Source organism: Columba livia, chromosome 6 (genome assembly GCF_036013475.1).
Source record: "Columba livia isolate bColLiv1 breed racing homer chromosome 6, bColLiv1.pat.W.v2, whole genome shotgun sequence".
Lineage (NCBI taxonomy): Eukaryota > Metazoa > Chordata > Aves > Columbiformes > Columbidae > Columba > Columba livia.
This window is the reverse complement of record NC_088607.1, coordinates 23,642,772-23,667,839: the sequence shown is the minus strand read 5'-3', so window position 1 is coordinate 23,667,839 and position 25,068 is coordinate 23,642,772. Positions and strand designations below refer to the sequence as shown.

The window sequence follows — 25,068 nt, the reverse complement described above, 5'->3', positions numbered from 1 at the left end:
GACTATGTCTCGGTTGCGTTGACTGACATTTCTTTCACAAGGAAAGGTCTCTGCTGGTGGGCACAGCAATATAGCTTATGTGGGGAGGGGAGTACTGTCTTTTTGCATAAGATTCGCTTAATGCAGACTTTTTCTTTTTGTGTTTTTTTCCCCGCTCCATCAGGGCTGTAGCACTGAGCTAGTGCGGGGAGGCGTCAAGGCGTGTGCCGAATTTAGAGACAGCCACCTGCTTGGGAACATCACGCGGCAGCAAAGAGCACACTTCAGCAAAAACCCTCCCCTGCGGGTGCTGCTGCAGCGGCACCCAGCCGCCTGTCCCCTCCCTAAATCTGCCCATGGCCACCCAGGGGGTCAGCGCCTGAAGACGGTCAGACCCCGTCAGCCCAGGAATGCTCTGAGCCTGGCAATCCTCTGCCCAGGAACCGCCAGGTATTTTGGACAGCTGCAAGGTGGAATTAAATCACGTGGGTGAAGGGCGGCCTAGTCTCTGCATAGGCAATATGTAAGTGTTATTTGAGGCTGAGTTGTTCTGAAGGGCTGGGGAATACAGTACTTGTTAACACACCCCGTCCAACTACTTTATTTAGTTAGCGTTGTTAAACTTCATTGCATTAAAATAGACTTTAGATTAGCATAGAAGAAAGCAAAAGGCCTGTCCATTGAAGAAAGAACATACAAACCAGAACAAAATTAATTAAAAAGAGAATAAGACTATATTGCTTTGCATTATTTCATAATTATTCAACAAATAGATTTTATAAATGCTGCAAACATTTACCAAATAAAGCACAAGACAGACTCATGATTCTGAGTAGCCTTAAAATTGAACTATTATTGGTTTTGATCTTTTTCAGTTTATTTTTAAGTAGAAGGGAAATTTTCATATTAAAACAAACAAACCAAACCAAAACACAAACCCCCACAAAACCAAACAAAAAAGTATTATAATATATGCTGTTTGTATGACAACCTTGTTTGCAGTTGAAATTTCTGACAAAAAAAATATGGATATTCTGAATAATGGCAGACGTCAGTGTTGATTTCTCAAACCTGTGCAGATGTCCGTTTCACTCTGGAACACGTAGAAAGCACAGTCATCTGCACTCAATGTGCCTAGTGACCAATGTGCCTAGTGACCTTCCTCCACAAGCAGGTTGCAAACTTGTTGAAATATCTGGAAAGTACAATTACAATAATTCCTAAATGAGAGAAGCAGGAGTAACTGATGAACCTTCAGCTAATTGCCCATTGATTACAGCTAAAAGTCAGCATTCTTTTAGCTATGAAAAAGAAGAGCCTAAAAATGAGCTAGATGACTTTGGGGAAGTAAAACCAGGATTTCCAAACGCAGATTACAAATTGTAGCCTGCTTCCTAATCTGGCCACATTTCCAGTCAGGAGCGTGACACCCTGCAGATGAGCCCTGTGCACTGGTAGGCACTGGTGGACACCCAGAACATGATTGTTCAGGTCTGGCCCTGGGTGGGGAAAGGCAGAAGCCAGCACAACACGCAGAACTTCACTGAATTTCTGCCTTGGTGACAAGAGCAGGAACCCAACCTTTGCCTTTCCAGTTAAACCTCATAACTCTATTTGGAAATTAACTTTTCTTATTTTATTAGAACCAGCTGGAAAAATAAGGATTTGAAGAACAGAGGCCAAGAGGTTGTAAATGCAAAGATTTAAGACTCTATAAAAATCACTGAAATTGTATTGTCTTAGCACCATCATTTAATTTTAGACATTCTTCTAACTGCAGTTTTAAGACCTCCTTTTAATGTCTGTGGCTATATATGCTTCAAATTATTATTTCATGTTTATTTTCAATCACAATCTGTCTCTTAGGGGGAAAAAATGAATGGTGGGGAAAAAAAAGTATAGATAACAGCAGTGTGTACATGTAGCATGGAAAATATTAACTTTGAGAACATTCAGTTAACAGGCATAAAAATGTAAACGGGTTTGTTTGCTAATGCAACAGCCAGTCACTAATATTGTGGTTAAATACAAAGAGTTACAGACTGCTATCAGTGAACCTGGAAGTTTTTCAAGTGCTATAGATGGAATTTTCTTTATTCTGCCAACATCAATAAGACAAGAATGAACAACACCTGAGAATAAGGTTTCATGGGATCTTCCTGAGGTGGAAATGGGACACAGAGGATTTGCATTCAGGGCCCAGGCTAATACTCAGTGAAGTCAATAGACAGAGGCTGTTTCTGTTACTGAGCAAACCTGTGCCAGCACCAGGGCTTGTGCCAGACATAAAATAACCTGAAGCAGTACCATAAATTGTCACTGCTTGTTCCTGTGGAACCAGTTATGTGCAGTTCCTGAAGAACTATTTGGAAATTAAAGGTCAATCTAGAATTAAAGCTGTATTTGTAAGAAATATTTATCCTTGTGACTTTTTCAGAAATGTGATGGCCAGCCTATTTAAATGAGTTAAACATCTCTAGTAAAACAAAGTAGGGATGGTTGACTTTACACAATGTTTCTCATCCCAGAGGACTTTGAAGTGGTCAGCAAACTGATTATTAAATATTTGCATGGCTATCAGCCATTGTTGATATGCGAGGCCAAGGCCAAGACTCTGACCCTTTGGGTTGAAAGGTAAAATATTTTTTAAAGTCCTACATAATAAGCAGCTGAGGGCACAAGATGTAAATATCCTGCAAAATCAAACTTCATGCAGATTTTAAGCAGGCAGGTTTATCAACTGGAGTTTAGTGATATTAGCGAGACTAATATCACTCCAGCAACTGGATAAGATGTTTACAGGCTATGCTCTTAGTGTGTTATTTCAACATACATATTTCAAATCCAGTTACAGGAGGACCCGAGCTACCTCATGAAGTGAATTTTTGTAAGGTGTTTGGGCCAGTAATTCTCTATGCCTTTGTCATCAAATAGAACCTGTAACACCTGTTAAATTTACAGGAAGTTGTAGGCAGGGAAACTGTCTTTGCAGAAGTGACATGACCTGGAATTCTGCATTTTCTACATCTATTTTGAGTATATTCAAAAATCACAACCTTTTACCTTCTTTTACTACAACAAGTCTGCAAGTGTGGTGGGCACTGGGCTCTGCAGACAGGAATACATTACAAGGCAACAGGATGTGCTGAGTTGCTTTTCATCATGAGCTTTTGTCCCTGACTCTCAACATCTCTGTAGGCCACAACAAGGAATCTCAAAATCACAGAATCACAGAATGGTTGGGGTTGGAAGGGACCTCTAGAGATCATCTAGTCCAAACCACCTACTAAAGCAGGTTCACCCAGAGCAGGTCACACAGGAATGTGTCCAGGTGGGTCTTGAATGTCTCCAGAGAAGGAGACTCCACAACCTCTCTGGGCAGGCTTGGTGTCACCCATGCACTCAATGCTGCACATCTTGCATGGGGAAGGCAAGAAGACCAAACTGTCTGTGGTCAGGAAATGCGTTATTATATAATACCTGCAGAAGATTTGTTCTACTTTCACCTTGGTGTGCATTTCTGTACCACCTCTGAATATGTTCACAAGGCCAAATGGCGAGTCCCTCTCCTGGTGGTAATCTACTGCTCTTATGCAGCACTTTCATTAAGGGATCACAAATTAGTTTAGCAGCATTGATTAAACCTCACTCAACCACTTGGGTGAGCCTAATTATCCACTTACAGATATTGTCTCCATTGGCAGGTGGGAGGACAGCAGGATCCTGAAAGATTAGGCGTAACCAACAAAATTGCATCCAAATCAGTGGCGAGAATCACACGTGGCCTACTGGTAATCATCAGAGTGTATCTTCTGTAGCAGGAGAGAGAAAAAAAATCAATTATAAAAGGGAATGATGCTCTGTTTTAGGGAGTGAGGAGAAATTTCTGACTTCTCAGTCAGAAACCACTGATTTTTAATTTTTTTTTCTGTTTTTCATTCATCAATACACACCACAAAAATTATTGCTTTCTGGTTTCAGAAACAGCGGAAAGCCACAATGAACTATCATAGAGATATGCCAATTGGCCATTTACAAAGCCTAGTGCCATGTGTTTTTCTGTCTTTATGGACTCAGACCTCCAGAAACAAAAAGTGGTTCTTGATTTATGAAAGAGATTAATGTAATACACTGGAGGCTACTTTATCTCAGCTGCTGTAAATTTGATTTCTCAGAGATGAGAGGTGAGTGAGGTAGAAGCATGAACTCAAGCAATCTGTGACCATGCTGCTATTCCATGCAGCCTGGAACAGCACTGCATGTATTCTTTTCTATTTTGAAGGGAAAAATCTTAGTTCTCTGTATTCCTGGAAAAATCAGATCTGCTTCCCTTGTGCTGGTCACCTTACGATCTTCTGTCACTTTCCTCTAGCAATGCTATCCCAAGAGTTATGCAGTAGCGAGCAATTTCATCAAGCTGCAGGATTTACATATCGAACTGAGATGTAGTATACACCCATGTAAACTCTAAACTCTTATGAAATAAAAAAAGATCAAAGGGAGAAAGGTCAGACAGACAACCTGGATCTGAGATATAGTTGAAAGAAACATGACCTAAAGCTTTGGCAACAAACCTATCTTTCCTCTTTGTTTAGGAGGTAGAAGGTTTCTGAATTTTGTATGCTCCAGTCACCCCTCAGTCATTTGGTTAAATGCAGGCAACAAATGTGCTAGATACGCCTGTAGGATACATTCCCAGTTTCTTGTCCATTCTGCTCATTAAAACTCATAAAACTCAACTCCAAGAGAAAATAGGCCCCTGTTTAAAGTTAAAGCTCTTAAGGATATACCTGGACATAAAAAGATGCTACCCTGTTTTGCTGTGTTGGGATCAGCAAATGAAAAGGGGGAAAAATGTTGTAGTCCAACACATACAAGAAGTCACCCAGATGTAAGACAGAATTTTCAAGTCCTCGTGAAAATAAATGGTCAATGGCTGGGGACTTTCCAGAGGTACCTTCCTCCCACCGCGCCTTCTGTGCACCTCTATCTTAGCTTTATGGACCTGAGATTTACAGCAACTGAAATAAAATAAAATTTCAGCCATAAAGTAGCCTTCTTTTCATGCTCAGAATTCCCCATTCTTACCAAACTTCTTTTTACACAATCATTGCTGTGTCTCTAGCACTGGTAAACACAGGAAGAGCCAAGTTCTTCTACAGAATTATTTAATAAAGAAATTGGTCTTTCAAGCCTACTCATCTTGCTCAGAAGACAAGGTTTCTCCAAGTACCCTGTCTTCTGTCAATGTCTTGCAAAGGAAAGGGAACTGCAAAGATAAAATACTCATCAGACTTTCAAAATGACTACCCAAATTGGCAAGCTAAGCCAGACCAACGCAGGGTAGTTCTCATCTTAGAGCAGGTTCTGGAAAACAAATTGTACAAGATAATGCAGCGCAACATTGGGCACCAACCCTGGGGCCAAATTAATCCTTTGGGGAAAGTCCCACTAAAAACCAGTGGTGCAACCCAGGGCTGAGTTTGCCCTCCTATTTCCGAAAAGAGAAGTCAGCCAAGGACAGTATGGCCTAAGAGGCACACAGAGCTGGCAGGCTCTCAAGTGTCAAAATAGAACCAGCATCACTGGCCACGTACATCCCGTGCTTCGCAGGCGAGACACAGACAAGAAAAACAATCAAGTTGTCTGGTGGAAAAAGCAGCTCCCCAGGATTGCTGTAGCCACGGTGTAATTGTGATCAATCCGCATTGGCAAGTATCAGCTTTCCGTGTGTGTTTGGCCTCACGCAGGCTGCCTGCAGAGAGCAGCTCGGGCAGGCTGCTGCATGCTTGTTATCGCTGGCGTAAATATCTCTGCCTTGTGTTATTGTGGCACAAAGCAGCTGGACCATTTGAAAATCATTTAAAAAGCACTATAAAATTAGGGCTCCAGTGCTCTTATTTTATTACTTTCATGAGCAGCCATTGCCTAGAGAGAAATTATCCTCTTTATTTTCAAGGCTAAAGGTTCTTTTAACATTCATCAAAATGAAAGTGCACCCTTGATAACACATGGAGCTGTTACTTATCTAGTACAGACTCTTTACCTCCTGCATAATATCACATTTGAGATCTCAGTTCTTCATATACAACTCATTTCATTGTGTCTGCTGTTGTTTTCACCAAGTGAATTTGCATAGTTTCAGGAGAGTCTGGATGATGCCCTGAAACATATTCTTTCCATAATTCCTAATTTTTTTTTAATTTCTAAAACAATAGCCTGGAGTGTTTTTGTTACTAATCCTTCTATAAAAATGGTCAATTACCTCTTCTGGCAGTTGATTTGCACAGACCAATTAAGCACTGTAAGCGAAAGATTTTCAAGGACATAAATAGTACGTTGGTGCATAACCTGATAGATTCCCCTTTCTGCCTTTGAAAAATCTCTCCCCCGTATATACATAGAGTCTTTGATCATTTTCTTTTCTTTCATTCTTGTTTTCACAGACAGCTTCTTTACTGAACTCAGGAAAACGGTGAGTGAACCAAAGCAGCATGACAAAATGCAAACTGTACAAAGGGAAAGCCATTCTTTTGAGCTGGATTGTCCGTACTTAAAGCCCTTATTTGAAGGGCTTAGGAAGAGACACTGCATTAAATTCTCAGCTACAGAGGCTGTGAATGGAGAATGGTGAGGTCCTGCACATCCTCTGTCCTGCAGCTCAGGAAACCCACTGTTTTCCTCTGTGTTGTTTAACCTGCCTTAGGTTTCTGTAAGAGACTGGTCACCTTATTATGCAGACATCAAATATAGATTGAAGATGAATAATTTAGAAAGTCATAACCTTAGGTCTGTTCTCATTATTCCCTCTTTGGCCAGGATTTTGTCTTTATTTCCTCTGGAGGTAGCAGGCTGCGTTCCTGTGCCAAAAGGTGGCATGCTTTCAGATCTCTGCAAGGGGAACTGGTTGGTCCTAATAGATCCTGCTGTGAAAGCATGTGCAGCCACGCAGAGGAGCTATAAAGTCAAGATGCAGCATCCTGCATGGAGGAGCTGTAGCCGGCCAGAAGGCAGGCTGCATGTGCGCAAAGAGAGCCTCGCCAGCACACCAGCACCTCTGCTGGCAGAGGGAGTTTGAATTTTTAACCATAGAGGTCTTGCCTGTCATCACCCAGTTTGCGATTCATCAACAGGATGCTTAAGATAACAGAGGGGCGAGATGGAGATATTTAGTAATCACGATTGTTTATGCCCCCAGGAGGGCAGAAAACAGGAAAGGTGTGATCAGCAGAACCTAGTACAGTCTGCTGTCACCTTGGATGAAGAAAACAGGACATGCTAATAAAGCACCTGTGGTGTGCTTTTCTGTTCCAACAGTCAGCAAGCCAGTGACCACCTTCCTGTGTCTGATGATGCCAGAAAAGGAGAAAAGGGCCTAGCTGAGCTGATCTTGCTCTGGGCTCCTGCATTTCAGACCAGATTTGACCCTTTGGGTTAGAACCAATCCACCCAGCCTCAGCCCTTACTGTGGCAATGGTCAAGAGTAAGTGACAGGAAAAGGGCAGAGTTCAGTGCAGCACAATCACGATCATGTCACCTGTCTGGGAGCTTCCTCCCCTCTGAGCTCACCTGCACATATGCTTTTTCCCTCTCAGGTATATACACCTCACCTTACAGAATAGAAACAGAAAACTCAGGTATACACACCTCACCCAATAGAACAGAAGTAGAAAATCCCTTCCACCCAGAGTTTTCAAGTTCTTAGACAGCCCTGAATCTGCCTTTCTTTTGGAGATAAACTGTATTGAGTGTTTTTTCAGTATTGTCTTCACTAAAAAAAAGGAGGTGGGGGGAAAGGGGCAAATGGACATTTGAAGTTAATGATTCAGTGCTGAAAGAGAAGGATTTTCCTTTCAAACATGGAAGGGGAACAGATATCTTAGAGTGTTGTTTCCCCCATATAGACACCCCTACTGAAACCTCAACGTGCAAAAGGCATGTGCTTGCTCACCTCAGGTCCAGAGCAGGGTTAAGCATACCCTGGAGGTGCTTTGACCTAGATAATCAGTTTTTGGAAGCCTGGCAAAAGGACTCAGGTTGTAGGATGTTCTGGATGAGGCAGACTCAAAGTCATTTTGTGCTCTCTTAAAACTATTCATTTTCTGGGAGGACTAGTATACTTCTGAATAGCAGGTGGGACCCTTTAACTAAAAGGAGGGCAGTAAAGGGGCAAAAGAAAGCTGCTGGATGGCAGCAGTCCTCTTGCAGTGTTGCCAGCAGCCACAGAGCTACCATCACTTGCTTTACTCAAAGGACGAAGCTGAGTCCACTGCTAACCACACAACCAAGCTGGGAACAAAGTTGTTTTACCAAAAGGAACAATATTATGAACAATACCTTAAAAAGTCAAGTAGGATCAGAATCCTGAAGCAGAAGGTGTAAGGGCACTGGGGTCTGTGTTAATATCATCTCATGGGGCAAGGGTGTTCCTGCTCAGCTGATGGCTGTCCATAGCATCAGTTGCTTTTCCTTATCATCACAACAGTTGAAAGTTGCTTTAAACATTTTTATTTTGCTTCTTCACTCTTGATCCCTTGCCATCCTCCTCCTTGCTGCCACTGTGAAATAAATCTTGGTTGATAGTAAAAATATATTGCCAACCTGGCAAGCAGACACTAGATGTTTGGTGCCCATGTTAGATAATGTGATGTTTAGCAACGGATATGGGGGACACCCCGTTCATAGGAGACACGGAAAAGATGCCAAGGCAGGTTAGATCTGAAGGTCTAGCTAGTCAAGCATTCTCCATCAGCCCAGAGCAGAGTCTAGGGGAAGACAGTGTAAGAAGCAGGACGACCTGAGAGTGATTCTTCCCCTATGTATCTTCTAGCTTTTGGCCTTCAATAGCTTGGATGCTTCCTAAACCTTCACGATGCTTTTAATTACTGCAGACCAGACAGAAGTTCTGGTCTGAGCACAAAACTCCCTAATTGCTCCCCCAACAAGCACCTGCCTCCATCAGCTCCTGGCAGGTCAGCTCCGGCTGTGGGGAAGAACAAGAGGCAAGTAATGGGGCCAGCTGGGGCTGGAGGAGTGCTGGGGGCTGGTTCCCAGCATGACTATGGTGGCCATCAGACTTTCTGCCTCCACGGACGAACACAAAGGCTGCAGATAAATGTGCTAAATGTCCTCGCTGCCTCGTTCTGACATCAGCTACCAGCAACCGGGTACTGTGCTCTGCCTCTCACTTCCCACCGCTGCGGGGGCGAGGGGACACATGGTGGGGAGCAGTAGCACAGCTGGAGCTACTACCAGGAACCCCTGCCGGGAACATCTTTGTGGGAACCCCCAGGCCCGCTTGGTGCTGCCCTTCAGAAATCACTGCTACTGGTTAGTAAGAGCCTGATCGTTTTCACTGGTGCCCAATAATTTTTGCAAGTTTTCTCCTACAAGGGAAGCATCAGTCTGGTTGGGGAGGAGGAGTAACACCTCTGGTTAACTCAAGGCCCCCAGCCAGTCTGATTGCACTTTCCAAACCAATTTCCATCCTTATAAAGGGTTTACTTCCTATAAGAAAAGTATTTGACGTGAAAGTGGCTGGGGAGAGAGTATGAGCAGCATGAACCCCTCCATCCAAGCCCTCTTCAAACCCCCTCCAGCTCCTGAGAGAGGCTTAGTCCTGGCCGTGGAAAAGTCACCCTTGTGACTGAAGGGTCAGTTTTCCTGTGGAGAACAGGCAGGGGAGATGCTGTCTGAGGTGCCCACCATCAGTAGCCTGCCACCTAGTCCAGCAGCTCAGTGCAGAGGTTGTCAGTGTCACCAGCAACTGCCCCACACACTTCCCTCTTCCTGAAAGCTGGAGGAGGGGAATGTTTGCACCATGTTGGCTCTTTTCCCACTATGACTGGAGGAACTGGGAAAGGGAAGAAAGCATGGTTGGAAAGAGAGAATAGAAGACTAAAAGAATCACCCTCTTTTTCTTTTTGGTGATTGCATTATGTCCTGGTCTCTGGTGTAGCCTGGTTTCTACAGCAGACTTTGCCAGGCCAGGCCAAATCGCACCGTGCATATGAAAAATGAGCACAGTTACAGGCTTTTCTGATACAGAAAACCTGCATGCGAAAGGATACAGTATAGATCATTTGATGTATACACCCTAGTCAACACCAATTTAATTTGTTCAGTACACATTTCACATTTTTCATTCATCCAACTGGTGCCGTTTCTTGTGAATCAGTAACAGCTCCCTTTAAAAGCCAGTAATGAATATACTGTATGTTTTTAAATCATTCAAGATTGCTTTATTCTGCCATCTTCTGGCAATAGGAAAAATGACAGAGCTTCAGTAATGGCATTGTTGCTGTCCTGATCAAAGTGAAGGGTTGTCAGTAAAGACAGTGTATAATCATATCATTTGGCATAATTAGAAAAAAAAATATGGTCCTTCTTGCTTCTTTGAAAGCTTGCCTAATTCTTCCAGCTCTACCAGTTGATCTAGTAGCAATGGCTCGGTGGTTATCCCAGGACAAAATGTCTCTTTTGTAGACCTCGTGTCTGTGTTGTGTCTGTAACAGCGAAGGAGTCTCATGCATAACATGTGAGGCTTTATCACTTTATAACACGACTTCATTGAGTGTACCATAAATATTTTTAATAGAATAATTTTTTCCAGTTTTGCTCTCAATCTTCATAGCTCCTTGACAAAAGACGTATTTGTTTCCTATGAAATCAGAGGAAGATCTTGTCCAATAGGGATGTAAAGCTTTTTCTTCTGCTGCAACAACTATTTCTTTCTGATGTCTCAATGTAAACACCACAAATCATGCCAGAATACCTTGCATTATTTGCTTAATTCTAAAACAAAACATTTGCAATATTTTTAAAAAAACTTATATAATATTTAAATAAGACTAAATTTTGACTCCTGGGTTTTTTACCTTTTCCTGCAATCACACAGAGGTTCTTTGTAAATGACTACTTGTGATTCTCACTCTCCTGTCATAATAGCTTTCCCACATAGTTGTGCTAAAAATATGAAAATTATACACGATAATTAAAATAAAAGAAAAAAATCCAAAAGGAGAAAATGCCAATATTTTCCCTTAAAATAAACTCAAAATTCAGAGCCAGTGAGAAAAAACTACTTGCAAAATTCCAGCCTGCAAACAGAACACAAATAAAAGCTGTTCAAAGCTGTGTTCATTTTCACTAGCACCAGCAAAAATGAGTGCTTGGGATGCCAGGCATTGGAGAGAAAGGATGTTAATGCTATTTATAGCTCACGGATGGCTCCCATTACCATTGCACCTGAGAAGCTCACAGTCTTTAATGTATTCCTTCTCACAGCAACTTTCTGAAGCAGAGGACAGCCTTCCCAGGGCTGTGCTGGAGGAACTGGGGTTTGCTTGAGGAAAACGGACAGTTACATTTGTAGCCTCTTCCCAAACTGTCTATTATAAACTGCCTCCAGCAGGCACAACCTCCAGCAAGGCTGCAGCCATCCCTGCAACCTGTGCTTGACTGTCCCCTCTGCGAGCCATGGGGCTGCAGCTTTGCTGGAGGCTCTTCCTCCCTCCGCCATCCTACCAGCTTTGCCATCCATCTACTGTCCACACCAAGCCTCAGAAAGAAACATCATCAGAAAAACAGCAGCATAAAACCTGACAACATAAAGGTGAAAAAAACCCTGCTGGCACTTAACAACCCTGGCTCCTGCCCTGCCTGACCAACTGTACAACTCAGGTGCCATCAACATGGTATGTAGGGAGGGAGCAGCACTGCACTGCCAGGTCCTTGCAGAGACAGTGCAGAGGCAGGGCCTGGCAGGGAAATTCCTTCCCACCAGCCAGCAAATGGCAGGACGAGCTCTCCCAGCAACCCTGAGACTGGACATGCCGCAGAGCAGCAAGGTGTACCCCCACACCCTTGTCCCCTCATCCAGCAAAGCCCGGAGAGGTGGCTGCACATGCCACCTCACCCACACCGCGACTGGGCAGCGACCTGGTTGCTTGCGCTCTGCTCTACCTGGTACCCCCATACCAGGGAGGACCAGTAGGAAAACTACCCCCAGTTTTATTTCTTCAAATTCAAAATAAGAAATTAGGAGTAAATATTCATCAGACACATAATCAAAAGTTTGCAAGAGAAAGTAAATCCCAGATCTAGGTCTTACTATTTCCTCTTAGCTGTTCTCATGCACCTCCTCAGCGGTCAATTCCTTTGATAAAAAATGTCACAGTAATTAAAAGATGATATAATAAAAAACAACAACAACAAAATCCAAACCAAACAAAAAACCCCACACAAACAAAACATTATTTTAAAGTCGGCAATTAAAAAATATTAAGTAAATTTTCCTGCTCTGCCCCAACAAAGCTGAAGTGTGTCCTTTGAAAGCTCTGCCTGAAAACACTTCAGTGCCAAAATAGATCTCTCACTGTAGAGTTTTGAAGTCTCTTTTCTCTTGATTCCACTGCAAAGAGTTTGTACAGCTTTGTCAACCTTAGAAAAAGGTTCCTTTCTCATATGTACCTTTTCAAGCAAGGCAAGGCAAGGAGCGCACTTCACTGCCTACGTTAAAAGTGCAGGGCGAGACAGACAGCTCAAAGATACCACTGCCAAACGACTGAGGAATATCAAAATGCCTTTACTCATGCCTTCAAATACTCTGAAATCTTGCAAGCTTGACAGCATTGTCAATTTTGTATTGACAGCAGCAGTCAGAGAAAAATAATTTGAGGAGTAAATCAAAGAGAAGAAAAAAAAGCCCCTTTAATCCACCGTCGCACAAATCCATACTGCCTGCAGAAGGGCAAGTGCTTTAGAGCCCCTTTTAATAGCAATATATTAATATCCTTGTTTGTCTTTCCTGAAGCTTGCATGGCATTTCCCATTTACACCCCACCCCCATCCCCGACTCTGGATTCTTCAACATCATTTGGGTCAGAGCTGCCCATGACTTACACCTATCGACAGCCTGTGACAACGATGCAATTCGGCGCAGCTCTGGCTGTGACAGCGCTCACTGAACTGTTAGCAATATCAAGGTCACTTTGTTTTTCTTGCTCTCACTGGAGCTCCTCTGCCCTGGGGCTGCCCAGGGAAGCTTTCTGCCTAAGCTCCTCACAAGCCACAGCCTCGCTGCTCCATTACTGGCGTTATGTAAGATTAGAGTGAAGTTTCCACTATTAGAAGCAGTCAGCTGCATGGTGAGATTGTGCTCTTCTGATTATAGCATCTAGCACAGCTATGGCTGCTGGCAGCAGGACTTAAAACTACCGCTATTTTAATTCAGGGAGAAGGATAAGCGTAGTCGAGATGTATCAAGGAAAGCAGTAGTTTGGGGGGGTTTTAATTCCTAGCTGTGGTATCCTGGACAGGAGCGCCCCAGAAGAGAATTAAAGGGGAAAGCATCACCCTAGGCTTGACAGATATCCACAGCCGAGTCGGAAATTATGGCAGGAGCCTGTGGAGGGCAGCACTGCCTTGCTGGGGATGGTGGTTGAATAGCCCAGCGATGCCATCTGCTAAGGTAATACTTCTTTTATCTCCTTTGAATCTGAAAGCTGCAAATGTAAAAGCTGTCGTCCTGCCACAGCCATGGCTTGTCACTGCAGCAGGGCGTCACATTTTTCCACCTGCCTCCCCCATTTTTCAAGCATCCTTTTCCACAGCACTAGCCCTGTGCATGGACAGGTGCCTCTTCCTTGGCTGCATGGCTCTTAAATGGGAGGGTTGAGGGTGACAAGATGGGGCTGGGGGGCTGGAGGCAGCATGGAGGTTCTCCCCCTTTGAAAAGATATAGTTTTGGAATAATATGTGCAGATCCATTACATTGCAAAAGAAAGGAAAAATGCTCTTCAGGAGCACTTCAATGAGCTAGCAATAACACCTTCTCCCCAAAACCCAGCAGGTCACAGGTGAAGCTCCCCCCATAAGTCCTAATCCTGCTGACAGGGCTGTAAATCGAGTTTAGCAAGCTCTGCCCCTCCGCAGGGCTTGCCTGCCGGATTGTCCAGGGGCAATGGTGGCTGTGTGACCTTGCATGGGGCTGCTGGAAGGAGCTGTGTGAGAGTGAGCAGTGGGACACCTCGCTGGGGCTCCCCACCTCACTCAGGAGGCCCACCTGAGCTGAGACACTCGGGCTTCATCTCCACCTGTGCCATCCCACAGCTCTGCCCCTGCCTGGCCACGCACTCCCTTGATTTCCCATTTCACCTGGGACCTGCCTCCCCACCACAGGATCTCCTGGCTGCCCAAACCGCTGGCTGAGGCTGGTTACCCTCACCTGCCCTGCCCTCTGACTGCTCCCACCCCAGGAACAGCCTCACGCATCCTGGCCATCCCAGGTGCAGGCAGCTCCTGTCTCTGCCCTGTGCCAGCCCCTCTGGCCACACGGGCAGTCCTGTGCAGGGACAGGAAGGCTCTTGTAGGAAGGAGCCTTTTACTCTCCAGCCCAGCTCAGGCTCCTGACATGCAGAAGTTGCTACCTTCCAGCTCGGTTTGGAGGAGTCAGAGGGCCCCATCATAAATGTACAAGGCTGGATGAGATGGAGGTGTCAGGAGGGAGAACAGGCAGTGAAGAGGTGTGAAGACTCAGATTTTCTCCCACCCAGTAAAACACGGCTGCCGGCACAGGGCGAGGGGCATGTGCGAGTGGAGCTGCGGGGGTAGCCATGGAGGAGGCTTGCAGGGCTGCTCCTGCTCCTTCCCGGCGCTGCGGTTAAACAGAGGGTTGTGTTTTCCAGAGCCCTCGGTCTGGCATCTTTCCCGGGTAGTAAATTCTCTTAAAAACTGAACCAAACAGAGCTTTAATTGTACATTCTGCTTTTCTCTTCACTCCAGAATAATGGCAATTGCATTAATACAGTGCTGCATTGAACACGTACCTGCACTGAGGCCGAGGGACCGATTCTGCTTTCCATTATTATGGGGCACTGCCTCTGCTGAGGCAGATCAGGATTTAAACAGCGAGCAGGAGCAATGAACTTCTACTGTTCCCTGCTGTTTGAGTGTGGGCAAAATAAAAGGCCCTAATATATGATGCAGTCAGCCAAGAAAGCAATATTGCTCTACCATGTGCATGGTCTACACTGAGACGAGTCCAGGATCTCATTTCTAAATTCCCATAGGAGCCTCATTTAAACCATCAGCCATAACCTGCTTCTCATTTTCAATACCACTTGGTATTAGAGCTGCAGTGAACTGCTGGTGAGAGATTCTAATTCCTGCAAACAAGCCCCTGTAGGCTTGCAAGGAAAACAGAGAGTTCCCCTCTTGGTTGCCTGCTAGGTTCCCATCTGGCTGTTTTAACTTTGCTATTGCTTTTAAATGTGCCTGTTTCTGCACACAAGGCTTTCAGCTCTACCTCAAGAGACTCCTGGGTTCTCTTAGCATAGGATTCTGGCCAAAATGTAGAGACACAGATTGGGTCTTCTTAACAAAAAGGAAGATCAGATTTCACATTACAGTATCTGAAAGATTAATTCCACTTACATGATCATTTCCCTGTGAATCACACTTCTTTCCATCTGGATTTTTCCATCAGGAGGACAAAGAGCCATAGTGTTAAGCACTACCTGAGAGAAAAGAGCAAGGAGTGTGAAAGATGAGTGCAGAAATACTTGCTGAGAGAAAAGAGAAGAAAAAAAAAAAGACAACAGAGTAGACAGCAACCTTAAATGCATCAAGAGGCTTTTTTAAATTTTATTTTTCATGTGAATTATATTCTGATCTCATACTTTAGTAATTTGGACCATTTCATTTGTTGGATTTTGATTCAAGGAATTCAAGATTTTTGGCTCCAGGCTCTTTCTGTATCATGTTATTGTTATCTAGTGTTTGTTATTGTAGTAACCACAGGCCCAGCCAAAATCAGTGCCCTGCTGTGTCTGAGGCTACCAATTATATCATGTAAGACCTTGTTATTGAAAGACACCTGTCCCGATCCGAGCTACAATCATAGGCACAAGCAGAGCTGTGCCAGCTAGGAAGGTGCTAGTGAAAGGGATAAAGGAAAGATGACTTGGGGCACAAATAATGCCCTGCCACAGACTTCTCCTGGTGCTTCAGTCATTTAATCCCTCTACAGCTTAGTTTGGTCTTTACAAGACAAGGTAACCACTATAACAAAAGGGCAATGGGCTTTCCCCCTTACAGAAATGAAAATTGGGGCTAGGCAAGCAAGTGGCTGCTCAGTTAGTGTTCATTTTTAGGTAAACAGAACATGTTTTTCTTAATCAGGAACAAGCCACTTCATCTTGTTTTAATATTTTTAAAAGTATTATGCAATGCTAAAGTAAAATTGCAAAACAAAAGTAACTTTGAATAGAAAAATTGAATTGGTCATTTTTTTTGAGATAATAAAATGAACTATTCCAAACCTACAGTATTGGAACGTTTGCTTGTTTCTTCAGAACTTTGCTGAGTTTTCTTTCACTGGAATTTGCAAATGCAACACAAATCTGTTAAATGCTTTAGCCAATTCAAGTCAGTGGGGGTTGTGTGTTTTTTTCTCTTTTCTTTGCCAGAAAAGTCTTCAGTAGAAAACGATAATTGTTTCCAGTGTAGAGGAAAAAAAAGAAAAAGCGCCTTGCAGCCTGCAGTACTCAAGTGGCCGGATAATATGAGGGAGATCTCAACGAGGTTGTCGCAGACGAGATCCTGGATGACCAGGTCCCTGAGGAGCTGCACCCAGCTGCAGGCAGACAGGGCGTGGGGTCCCCTGCAGCCCCCCAGGTGCTCCCTGCAGCTCGGCACTGCTGGCCCCACAGCTACCTGTGGCTCTTCTGCCCCTGGGGAAACCCAAGCCTCCTCCGTGGCATCTAGAGAGGTGACTGGGGCTGCACAGCTCAAAGGTGGAGCCAAGCAGGTCCCAGCCACTTGGGATGTACCCCAGTGGTCTGGCTGTTTGGGAACTGATGCATAATGAGAAACCAATTTTAAAGCTTGTGCTACCCCATATTGTCCCAGGGAAGGAAGGAGGTTAATACACCTGGACAGCTCTTAAAAGCTCTATCCCATCTCGAACGTCTTCTGTAGGTAGAAGGGTTCAGGTTTTTTGTTGCTGCTGTTTTGTTTTTAACCAAGAAAAAAAAGAAAAAAAAAGAAAAAAAAAAAGGAGGAAGAAAGATAGAAAGAACGAATCTAATTAAAATGTCTTTAGGTACTTCCAGGCTACAGTTTAAAAGTAAAGCAATCCTACCCAACTTTCATGGTCTAGATCTCTGCAGAAAACACTAGTGACTTTGCAAGACAGCATTTTTTCTCCCCCAATTACGGGGGCTCCTGCCCTCCTGCAGTCACAGGCTGTTTCCAGCTCTACCAGCTTCTGGGAGCCACCCAGAGGGACAAGCTTAGATAAATGTAATCAGTGGCAGCACTTTCACTAGCTTTGCAGTATCTTAAAGTAGAAGGAGAGGGCAATTCTCAGCAAAGTCCCTGGCCTTCAATTAAGAAATTCATATTACTTTCCTCATTAGTCCAATCATCTGCTATAGCTATTTCCAAGCTCACCCCGAAGGCCCCGCAGAGCAATTCAATTCCAAGGCCAGCACAGCACGGAGCGGGTGCTTGGGAGGAGCTGTGCTTCGCGTTGACACGAGGAGCTCGCTTGTCTGGCATTAGTCATGCGAAGCAAATGATGCTGACGCACTTTTTGGGAAGAGGACTGGTGCATGAAAGGGAGCTCTGTTGCTAAGTACCTCCCTGGCTGCAAAGCCTGGAGTCGCCTGCTAAGTTTCACCAGCACCAAAACGACTCAGTTCTTGGAGGCCAAGAGAACCTCCTCAAAGTCGGGTCTTGAACGAGAGGCCTCGCAATGTAATTCTCTCTGCGAATAACCTCTTTCCCTCTACTAATCATCTCCATTACTCTAACTAGCTGACAGGCTACAACAGGCCTTTAAAGCAGTGGGGGCTAAGACAACTGAAAGTTTAGTATCCATCTGCTTACCTCCACAACTTCAGCTTTTAAACATCTGCAGAGACTGAGCATCAGCCACACTCCTTGAAAATGAGCCTGTGGTCTTATGAATCTCCTGATGTAGAACCTGGATTATCTTTTTCTTTATTTCCTTTTACTGCTTTAGCTTAACATTCTGTATCAGTGAAAGTACAAACAGGTCATCATGACAATGCTGGTAGTAGCTCTTGAGCACAGTGCATGACTTCTGCAAGGTAGTAAAACTTGTAGGGCAATGCACAATATCTTTTTCTGTGCTGTTCTTCATGCTAATCTGTGCTGGGACTGCACAACATACTCCTTTACCAAAGCTCTTGGTGTTATGTGCCCTGAAAAATTTGTAGGCTTTTATCCCTATACTCCTCTCTACTTCCCTGCAGTTCTTTTCCTTCTTCATTAAAAGTAAAACCAGTCAGCTTTTTTTCCATTTCTTCCATCATTTTTATTATGCTTTTCATATCTTCCTTATTAAGTAGTTACCCCAGGGAGATTTCTTTTTTATTGGAATGTACAAAAAACTGTAACTGCTCTCAACATTCATGGGGAGGAGGGGGGAGAATGAAATAGGGGAAGAAAATGTAAGCTGAGGTCACAAATATATTTGGTTTGTTCAAAAAAATACCTTGAATCATCCCTACTTCTTTATCTATAAGCAACAAGATATTCTCTCTTGCTTTCTGCTTATTCCCCAAATCAGCCTACACTGTTAAAAGTAACATACCTGGATGTTTGGACAAAGCTGTTGTTTAGGAGTGACATCCATCTTGCTGATGCTGCTGTGGGGCAGGGGGCAGACTAGATGACTTTCAAAGGTTCCATCTGCACTTGTTTTCTAGAATTGCTAAGAAAATAAACCAAAATTCTAGATTTATGTATTCAGGCATTACAGAAAAAGCTGATGTCACTTAAACTTCTGCAGAATAAACACAGGACATCGACTTTGGGAAGAGTTCTACTGTGGTTCCCATGTTGATTATAGCTTTAATATCAGCAAGCAACTAAACAAAGAACATCAGTATTCTCTAGGGTCAAGAACAGCAATTCAGGATAATGAGATCCTGTCAGGAGAAACGCTCCTGAAGTCTCAGAGGAGGGGCTGCTTGGATATCTTTGAACTTTTGCTCTCAACCGAGCACTGCTTCAGGCTGGACTGGCTGGCCAGAGCTTCCTCAGTCTAAACCAGCAAAAAACATTGCAAAAGGGATGCCTGTATTCCACTGCATGATCTGTAGGGGAAAAAAACAGTCCTAAATGGGATTCTCAACAGGCCAACAATGCCGGACCTTTCAGCTCTGAATTTCCTAAAATTCAGATGTTCTTTTTTTTCATGTGCCAGGTAAGTGCCCTACCTCCCAGGCAAGTGCCCTACCTCCCAGGCAAGAGGAACAGCCTCTCTCTGGAGGCAAATAGCTATCACATTATTTATCCAAAGTGGAACAGCTCCCAGAGGAGAGACTGAGACAGACAGATGCAAGTATACCAGCATAGCTGAGTGTTCAGGGGTATCCACCTGAGACAGAGAAAAAAATGGTTCAATTTCTCTCCATTTCTATTTATATACATACATAGATATATGTATGCTTGTGAAAATTCTCTTATGTATACATATGTGCATACATGTGTTTAAATACATCCCTATAAACACAAAGAAATTGTACACACATCCATTTTATATATGTATACATATACACTATATGAATGTGTCTTATATACACATCCTAAGATTTCCACTTTGGCCCTATATGTGGGACTAGTGCAAGAATGGTGAGGAGGGGAATTGCAAATATGCTCAAGCAACTGCAGCTGGGGTGCAGTTACATAAATCACATAAAACACGTAAATTGAAAGTAGAACCTCTGTGTTTAGATAATAGGCCAGTGAAAAAAAGTTGTAAAGGCACCTTATCATATATCCTTGAGATTCCTGCAGGCAAACATCAAAGCAGAATGGTAAACTGCGCCTGCACGAGTCCCTATATACATGCCAAAACGAGCAGGCTTGTTGGTCTTCACCAAGGGCTGAATTCTGCAGCCCCTGTATCTCTGCTTTTGCGACCTCTGCCTGGGAGCTTAAGTACTGTTTCAGAGATTCCCCGGTCAGAGAGATAACAAAAATAAATTTGTTATTTGCATTGCATCTGTGGCCCCTGGTTGTTCCTGTGACCTGCCTGTGTTGGCTCACACACCTAGAAGCTTTGTAAGTAAAAGTCAGACCAATGATTCATTCTTTCAAAAACTTCCAGTTTTAACTAAACAGAATCGAGTGTACACAAACACTTTGGTAGCTCTTCAGCATCAAGTATGGGAACTTTCCTGTACACACTCACCAGCATTATAGTAACAGAAATAATACCTGCACCTATGAAGTTCAGCCAGTGCTGCATTCGGGTGGCACAGGATGTTCTTTTTTCAAGTGTTACTTGACACACAAAAAAAATCCTGTTGTCTTATGCTGCTGCTTTCTCAAGGGATTCATTACATGCCTGCAGAGTCGTACCACATGGTCAGTCCTGCTCTCTGGATGCTTTTAGCAACACCTGCAGGTCCTGCTGCACACACCGGTTATGATAATGTAATGCTGTTTGGAGGGTAATGAACAGGACAACTTCCTAGGGAATATTATTTCTGTATGAAAATTTCCTCTTAATTCATTTCAGGAAAGCTCTCTCTGATATAGCCTGAGTGTAAGCAAGAGAGGAGCAAGATGCCTCACTCCAGAGACTCTTCATCTCCAACGAGCAGCACAGGGAGCAGAGCTTCCTATGAAACACCAGCACTATCAGACCTCCAGAGGCTCTTGTGGTTCAGAGGAGGGTCTGATAATCATGTGGACGAAGTCTGGCCAAATATTTACCTGGGAGATGCGTAAGAACATATGGTCTTTTAATTAAGCCGTTCTCAGTCCCTGGGAGGAGGAGGAAGGGGTGTGGTGCATTGGGAACCAGCTTTTGGATCTGCAGGAATGTTTTTCTGATACAGGCTTCCAAACCTGATAACATAAAGAGTCATGAAAAGCATTACTTACAAAAGGGTGATTTACTCATAGTGTGTCTGAGTTGGGTCTTCTATGTTCTGTGAACCACAGCGGATTTGGCAGAGTAAGAATTATTTGTATTCTAGACAAAAGTCCTTAAAGAACCCATCCCAAATTGGTGTCAACTCTGAGATGTGTTATCCACCCTGGAAACTGCTCCAAGGCATGAGGCAAGAGCACGGTTGCCCTCACATTCAAATAGGAGTAGCATGATCAAGAGCCAGATGGAGGAGGACCCAAATTAATTATACAATAGGGATTTTACCAGTCCAAATCCAAACTTAGTTTCAAAGATGGTAAAACTGAAAATATCGAACAGGCATTTTCAAGCAAGTACCTTATTCTTGTGACAACTTCTATTTATTGCCATTTTCTGGTATTTGGATTACTGCAGATTACATAGATCATCAGCTCACTTTTCCCAGCTGTTTCTCCTCATGAATGCATCAGTTAAGGATCACAGTTTTGTGGAATAACTTCAGTCCCAGTTTAGGGTGGGGAGGGGGTAGAACCTGGCTGGTGAGCATGATGCATCCACTTCAAGTCCAAACTAGGGATGAGGTGCTGCTGCATCTGTGTGGGTTCTTGCCCTTGTGACCCACGCACACTATGAATGAGAGATTAGCTCTAGAACTTGATAAACAACTATTTAAAGGAAAATCTTGACTATATTATACGGTAAGCCATGTTCCCATGGATTAACTGCTGAGAGGCATTTCCTTAAATAAGAGTATCCCACCGGCAAGTCTGTGCTCTTGCTGCTCTTCACAACACCATATCACATTTTTCATGTGGGCTTCTTGAAATTTGCTACTCTGTAAGCAAGCTGCAGTTCCTGCATCCTTCCCTAGTGGGAGGAGGCACTAACTTTAAACCATACTATTTTAGGAGAATGTTAGGAGTGTTGCCAATGAGCCCTTCATGTCTTTCAACAGGTGGGCTGCTAGGAGCAAAACTACTCTTCAAAGCCTCAACATTACTCATATCCTTAATGCAGCAGATGGGCCTTATAGCATCAATACAGGAGCCAAATATTACAAAGATCTGCAAATAGAGTACTACGGAGTAGAAGCATTTGATGATCCTTCCTTTGATATAAGTATCTTTTTCTACGATGCTGCCAATTTCATAGGCAAAGGCTTAAACACTTCAGGAGGTAAGGGGGAGGCAAAGAGAATATTTGGGAAGAAGTTTCAACATGAGCCAAATGGCTTCTCCTTGCAGTAACAGGCAGCCAGCAAGGCTCAGATTCAGCATAGGGTTCAAGGAGGCACATGCAGAACTGCCATGCAGAGGATGGGAGGAGGGTGTCTATGCCATGCACTGCAGGGAAGGTGGCCATGGCCAGATGCCCAGGGGCTGGGGAGGGCTGGTCGCCACAAACCCTGTGTGCTGGAGGAAAGGGCCCACTCTAGGAGCAGGGAGAGGCGAAAGCAGAGGTTATGGCACTGTGGGGCTGCCCCATGGGTCTGTCCTGTGGGAACCCGCAGGATCCGTGTGCCTCCACACGCACCGCACACCCCGGCACGGGCTCAGCCCCGCGACCCTGCCCTGGGCCGCAGAGCCCGCTGCCCGTTCCCGGTGCGCCCAGCCGGGAGCAGCCGCGCTTCAGCGCAGGCTTAAAGTCTTCACACGCTTAAGTGCTTCACAGAATTGGAGCTTTATTCAGACTGTCTATTAAGCTAGAGAAGCAGCAAAAGTTAATGAACTAAGTCAAAAACTACAAGCCTGACCCACAGCCTGCTGAATTTTGTCAGCAGACTTTGGATTATGGCCTAGTTATCATAATTTCCATTTGTTGCAGAGTTTGCTCCGACTCTGACTGGCTGTGAGATCTGCTGCTTTCACTGGAGTGCTTTATTAAATCCCCAGTTAAAGCTCACACTGGGCTGCTGAGATACAGTAAATTATGAGTCCACTTTTACAGGCAGACTTTCTACAGAGTTTATGGGACTTGTCAGTGATCACAGTCAGGGCTGGGCCAAAATTTTCTGCCAAAACATTTTTTTTTCCACAGAAAACTATACTATCAAGTTTAGACACAGCAAGCTTCTCCTTCCATAGGAAATTTCAACGATTTTAATCTGAGGCCTAAGTTAGATGCATGTGGTCAGTATGTAATATGACCTTACTGGAGAAGAATGGCACGATCTTATGCTGTCAAAACATGAGTATTCACTAATCATCACCATTGTTTTCCCAACTAATTTCTAGTAGTTTTTGTCTTCTCTGTGTCCCTCTTGCTTTAGAAATGGTAAAGTCCACCCACCTTGCTGTGCCTTTTCTTTTACAGGTAAGGTGTTTGTTCATTGTGCCATGGGGATAAGCCGCTCTGCATCTTTAGTGCTCGCTTTTTTAATGATCCATGAAAACATGACGCTTGTGGATGCTCTGAAAACAGTGAGTGCTCACAGAGACATCTGCCCAAATTCAGGGTTCCTCAGCCAGCTCCGGGACTTGGACATTAAATTAAATGAAGAGAGGAAAGGAACCAGAGAATCTGCTACTAAAGAGCTGTAAGAAAATATTGCTGAAAGAAAGAGAACAAAACGTTATTTGAGTTTCCTGTATCTCTTTTAAATGAATTGCAGTTGTAAACTAAAGACACAAGTTTATGATACGCCAGAATCCATGTTACGACTAAAAGGAGATTTTACTTGATCTTTCCATTTTGCAAAATCCTCCCAGATTATATTTACAATTGGTTGTATATTGTATCTCTCACTCTCCACCTTAAAACATTGCTCTCTGCTGGTTTAAAAAAAAAAAAAGATATCAGGTTCCACTTCAGAAATAGCTGTGTTTCAGCAACTAGTGAAGCCCATATCACTTTATGAAGTGTTAGGCTATTTGAGGTGAAAGATGCCATATTATTTCTGCTACAATAATGCTTAGAAGTTTTCTTATGAATCAGCCCCACACCCCTTTGCTCCCTGCATCTGAAATGGTTTGTATTTTGAGACTTGAATCTGGCACTGGTTAGTTCTTGCTTTTACAATTGGTGGAGCTGCTGAGTTGGGGGTAAGAGGCCATTTAAACACAGAGCAGCTGGGAAACAACACAAGCCACTCTTTAAGAAATTATTCCAGGTCTGCTTATAGTATTTTCTCTTTAACTATTCATTAGATATATTCTTCTTTAGTCCATAAAAAGTACCTCTGTTTGAGAAGGTATTCAAATAATGTTCATCTTCCCTGGTAAAATCCACCGAGGACATGCTGTGGAAAATGCTTCTGAAGAGGAAGGTGGGCTCCCAGTTGAGGCTCCAAACATCTGTATGGGCAGTGGGAGCGGGTGCAGGAAAGCATTTGATGACAAAGTTAAAGGGGTCCCAAATTTGCCTGACAGTCCAACATTATAAAACTTGGGATTTTCTTTCTCAAAAATAAAGGTCATTAACATTGCAACATCATGTTCTGTGGCATTTGCTTTTGTGAGGGGACTCAAGTGAAAACTGAAGGGACACAGGAATGGCAAGAGAGGTGCTGACAGGCATCAGGCTTTCATCTTTGTGTCCCTGGGCCACCATAAGAGCATTCAATAGCTACTGTCATCTGATGGATCAGTGCTGCCTGGAAACTTTGTGAAGCACATCTGGCTCTCAGTTCCCAGCGGACAAACATTCACAGCACAAAGCCAGCTTGGGGATGGCAGTTGTTTGCATTCCTAGTACCAAACTCAGGAATGCAGAAGCATGAATACTCCCCACCATGTGAGCTGGCTGCTCAAGAACACCACAGCAACAAGGGAAAACATTCCTTGCCATTCCCACTGCTGTCTACAAGGCAGATTTTTGCCTTCAGGACAGACAACTCAGCACCTTTTATAATACTCTTTGGCAATATCTACATCTTCTATGTGGACCAGGCTACAGAAGCAAGAACACAAAGCAGAGCATTTGGCACTGAGGACTGGACCCTCACAGCAGGGCATCTCAGGGGGTTTTGATTTGGACTAACCCTGTGGACTGGACATCCCCAAGCAGCAGGCGAGCAGTGCTGGAGTGTTTCTTTGCTTTAGTTCCCTGTCTAAGGAAACCTGCTGACAAGCACCAGGGCTGCTCTGCAACGTCAACAAAAACAGAGCAAGTAGCAACGGTCAGTGTAAATGTATGCTTCAGACCCAAATAAAAATTTAATATGCATGTCTCAGTTA

General features: G+C 43.9%; 1 protein-coding gene across 3 annotated transcripts; it reads left to right on the top strand.

The window, feature by feature from the left end:
- The first annotated feature begins 1,167 nt into the window (after positions 1 to 1,167).
- LOC102088175 (dual specificity protein phosphatase 13B) lies at positions 1,168 to 24,325 on the top strand. 3 transcript variants are annotated; one of them, XM_065068572.1, is made up of 5 exons: positions 1,168 to 1,665; positions 6,426 to 6,454; positions 20,537 to 20,744; positions 21,849 to 22,069; positions 23,207 to 24,325. In XM_065068572.1, exons 3-5 carry the CDS (start codon positions 20,584 to 20,586, stop codon positions 23,431 to 23,433), a joined length of 609 nt encoding a protein of 202 aa, XP_064924644.1. In that variant the 5' UTR covers positions 1,168 to 1,665; positions 6,426 to 6,454; positions 20,537 to 20,583; the 3' UTR covers positions 23,434 to 24,325. The 3 variants fall into 3 exon arrangements, with proteins under 3 accessions (XP_064924644.1, XP_013227336.1, XP_005500138.1); XM_013371882.3 differs by lacking the exon at positions 1,168 to 1,665 and adding an exon at positions 5,557 to 5,690; XM_005500081.4 differs by lacking the exons at positions 1,168 to 1,665; positions 6,426 to 6,454 and adding an exon at positions 13,032 to 13,450.
- The last annotated feature ends 743 nt before the right edge of the window (positions 24,326 to 25,068 follow it).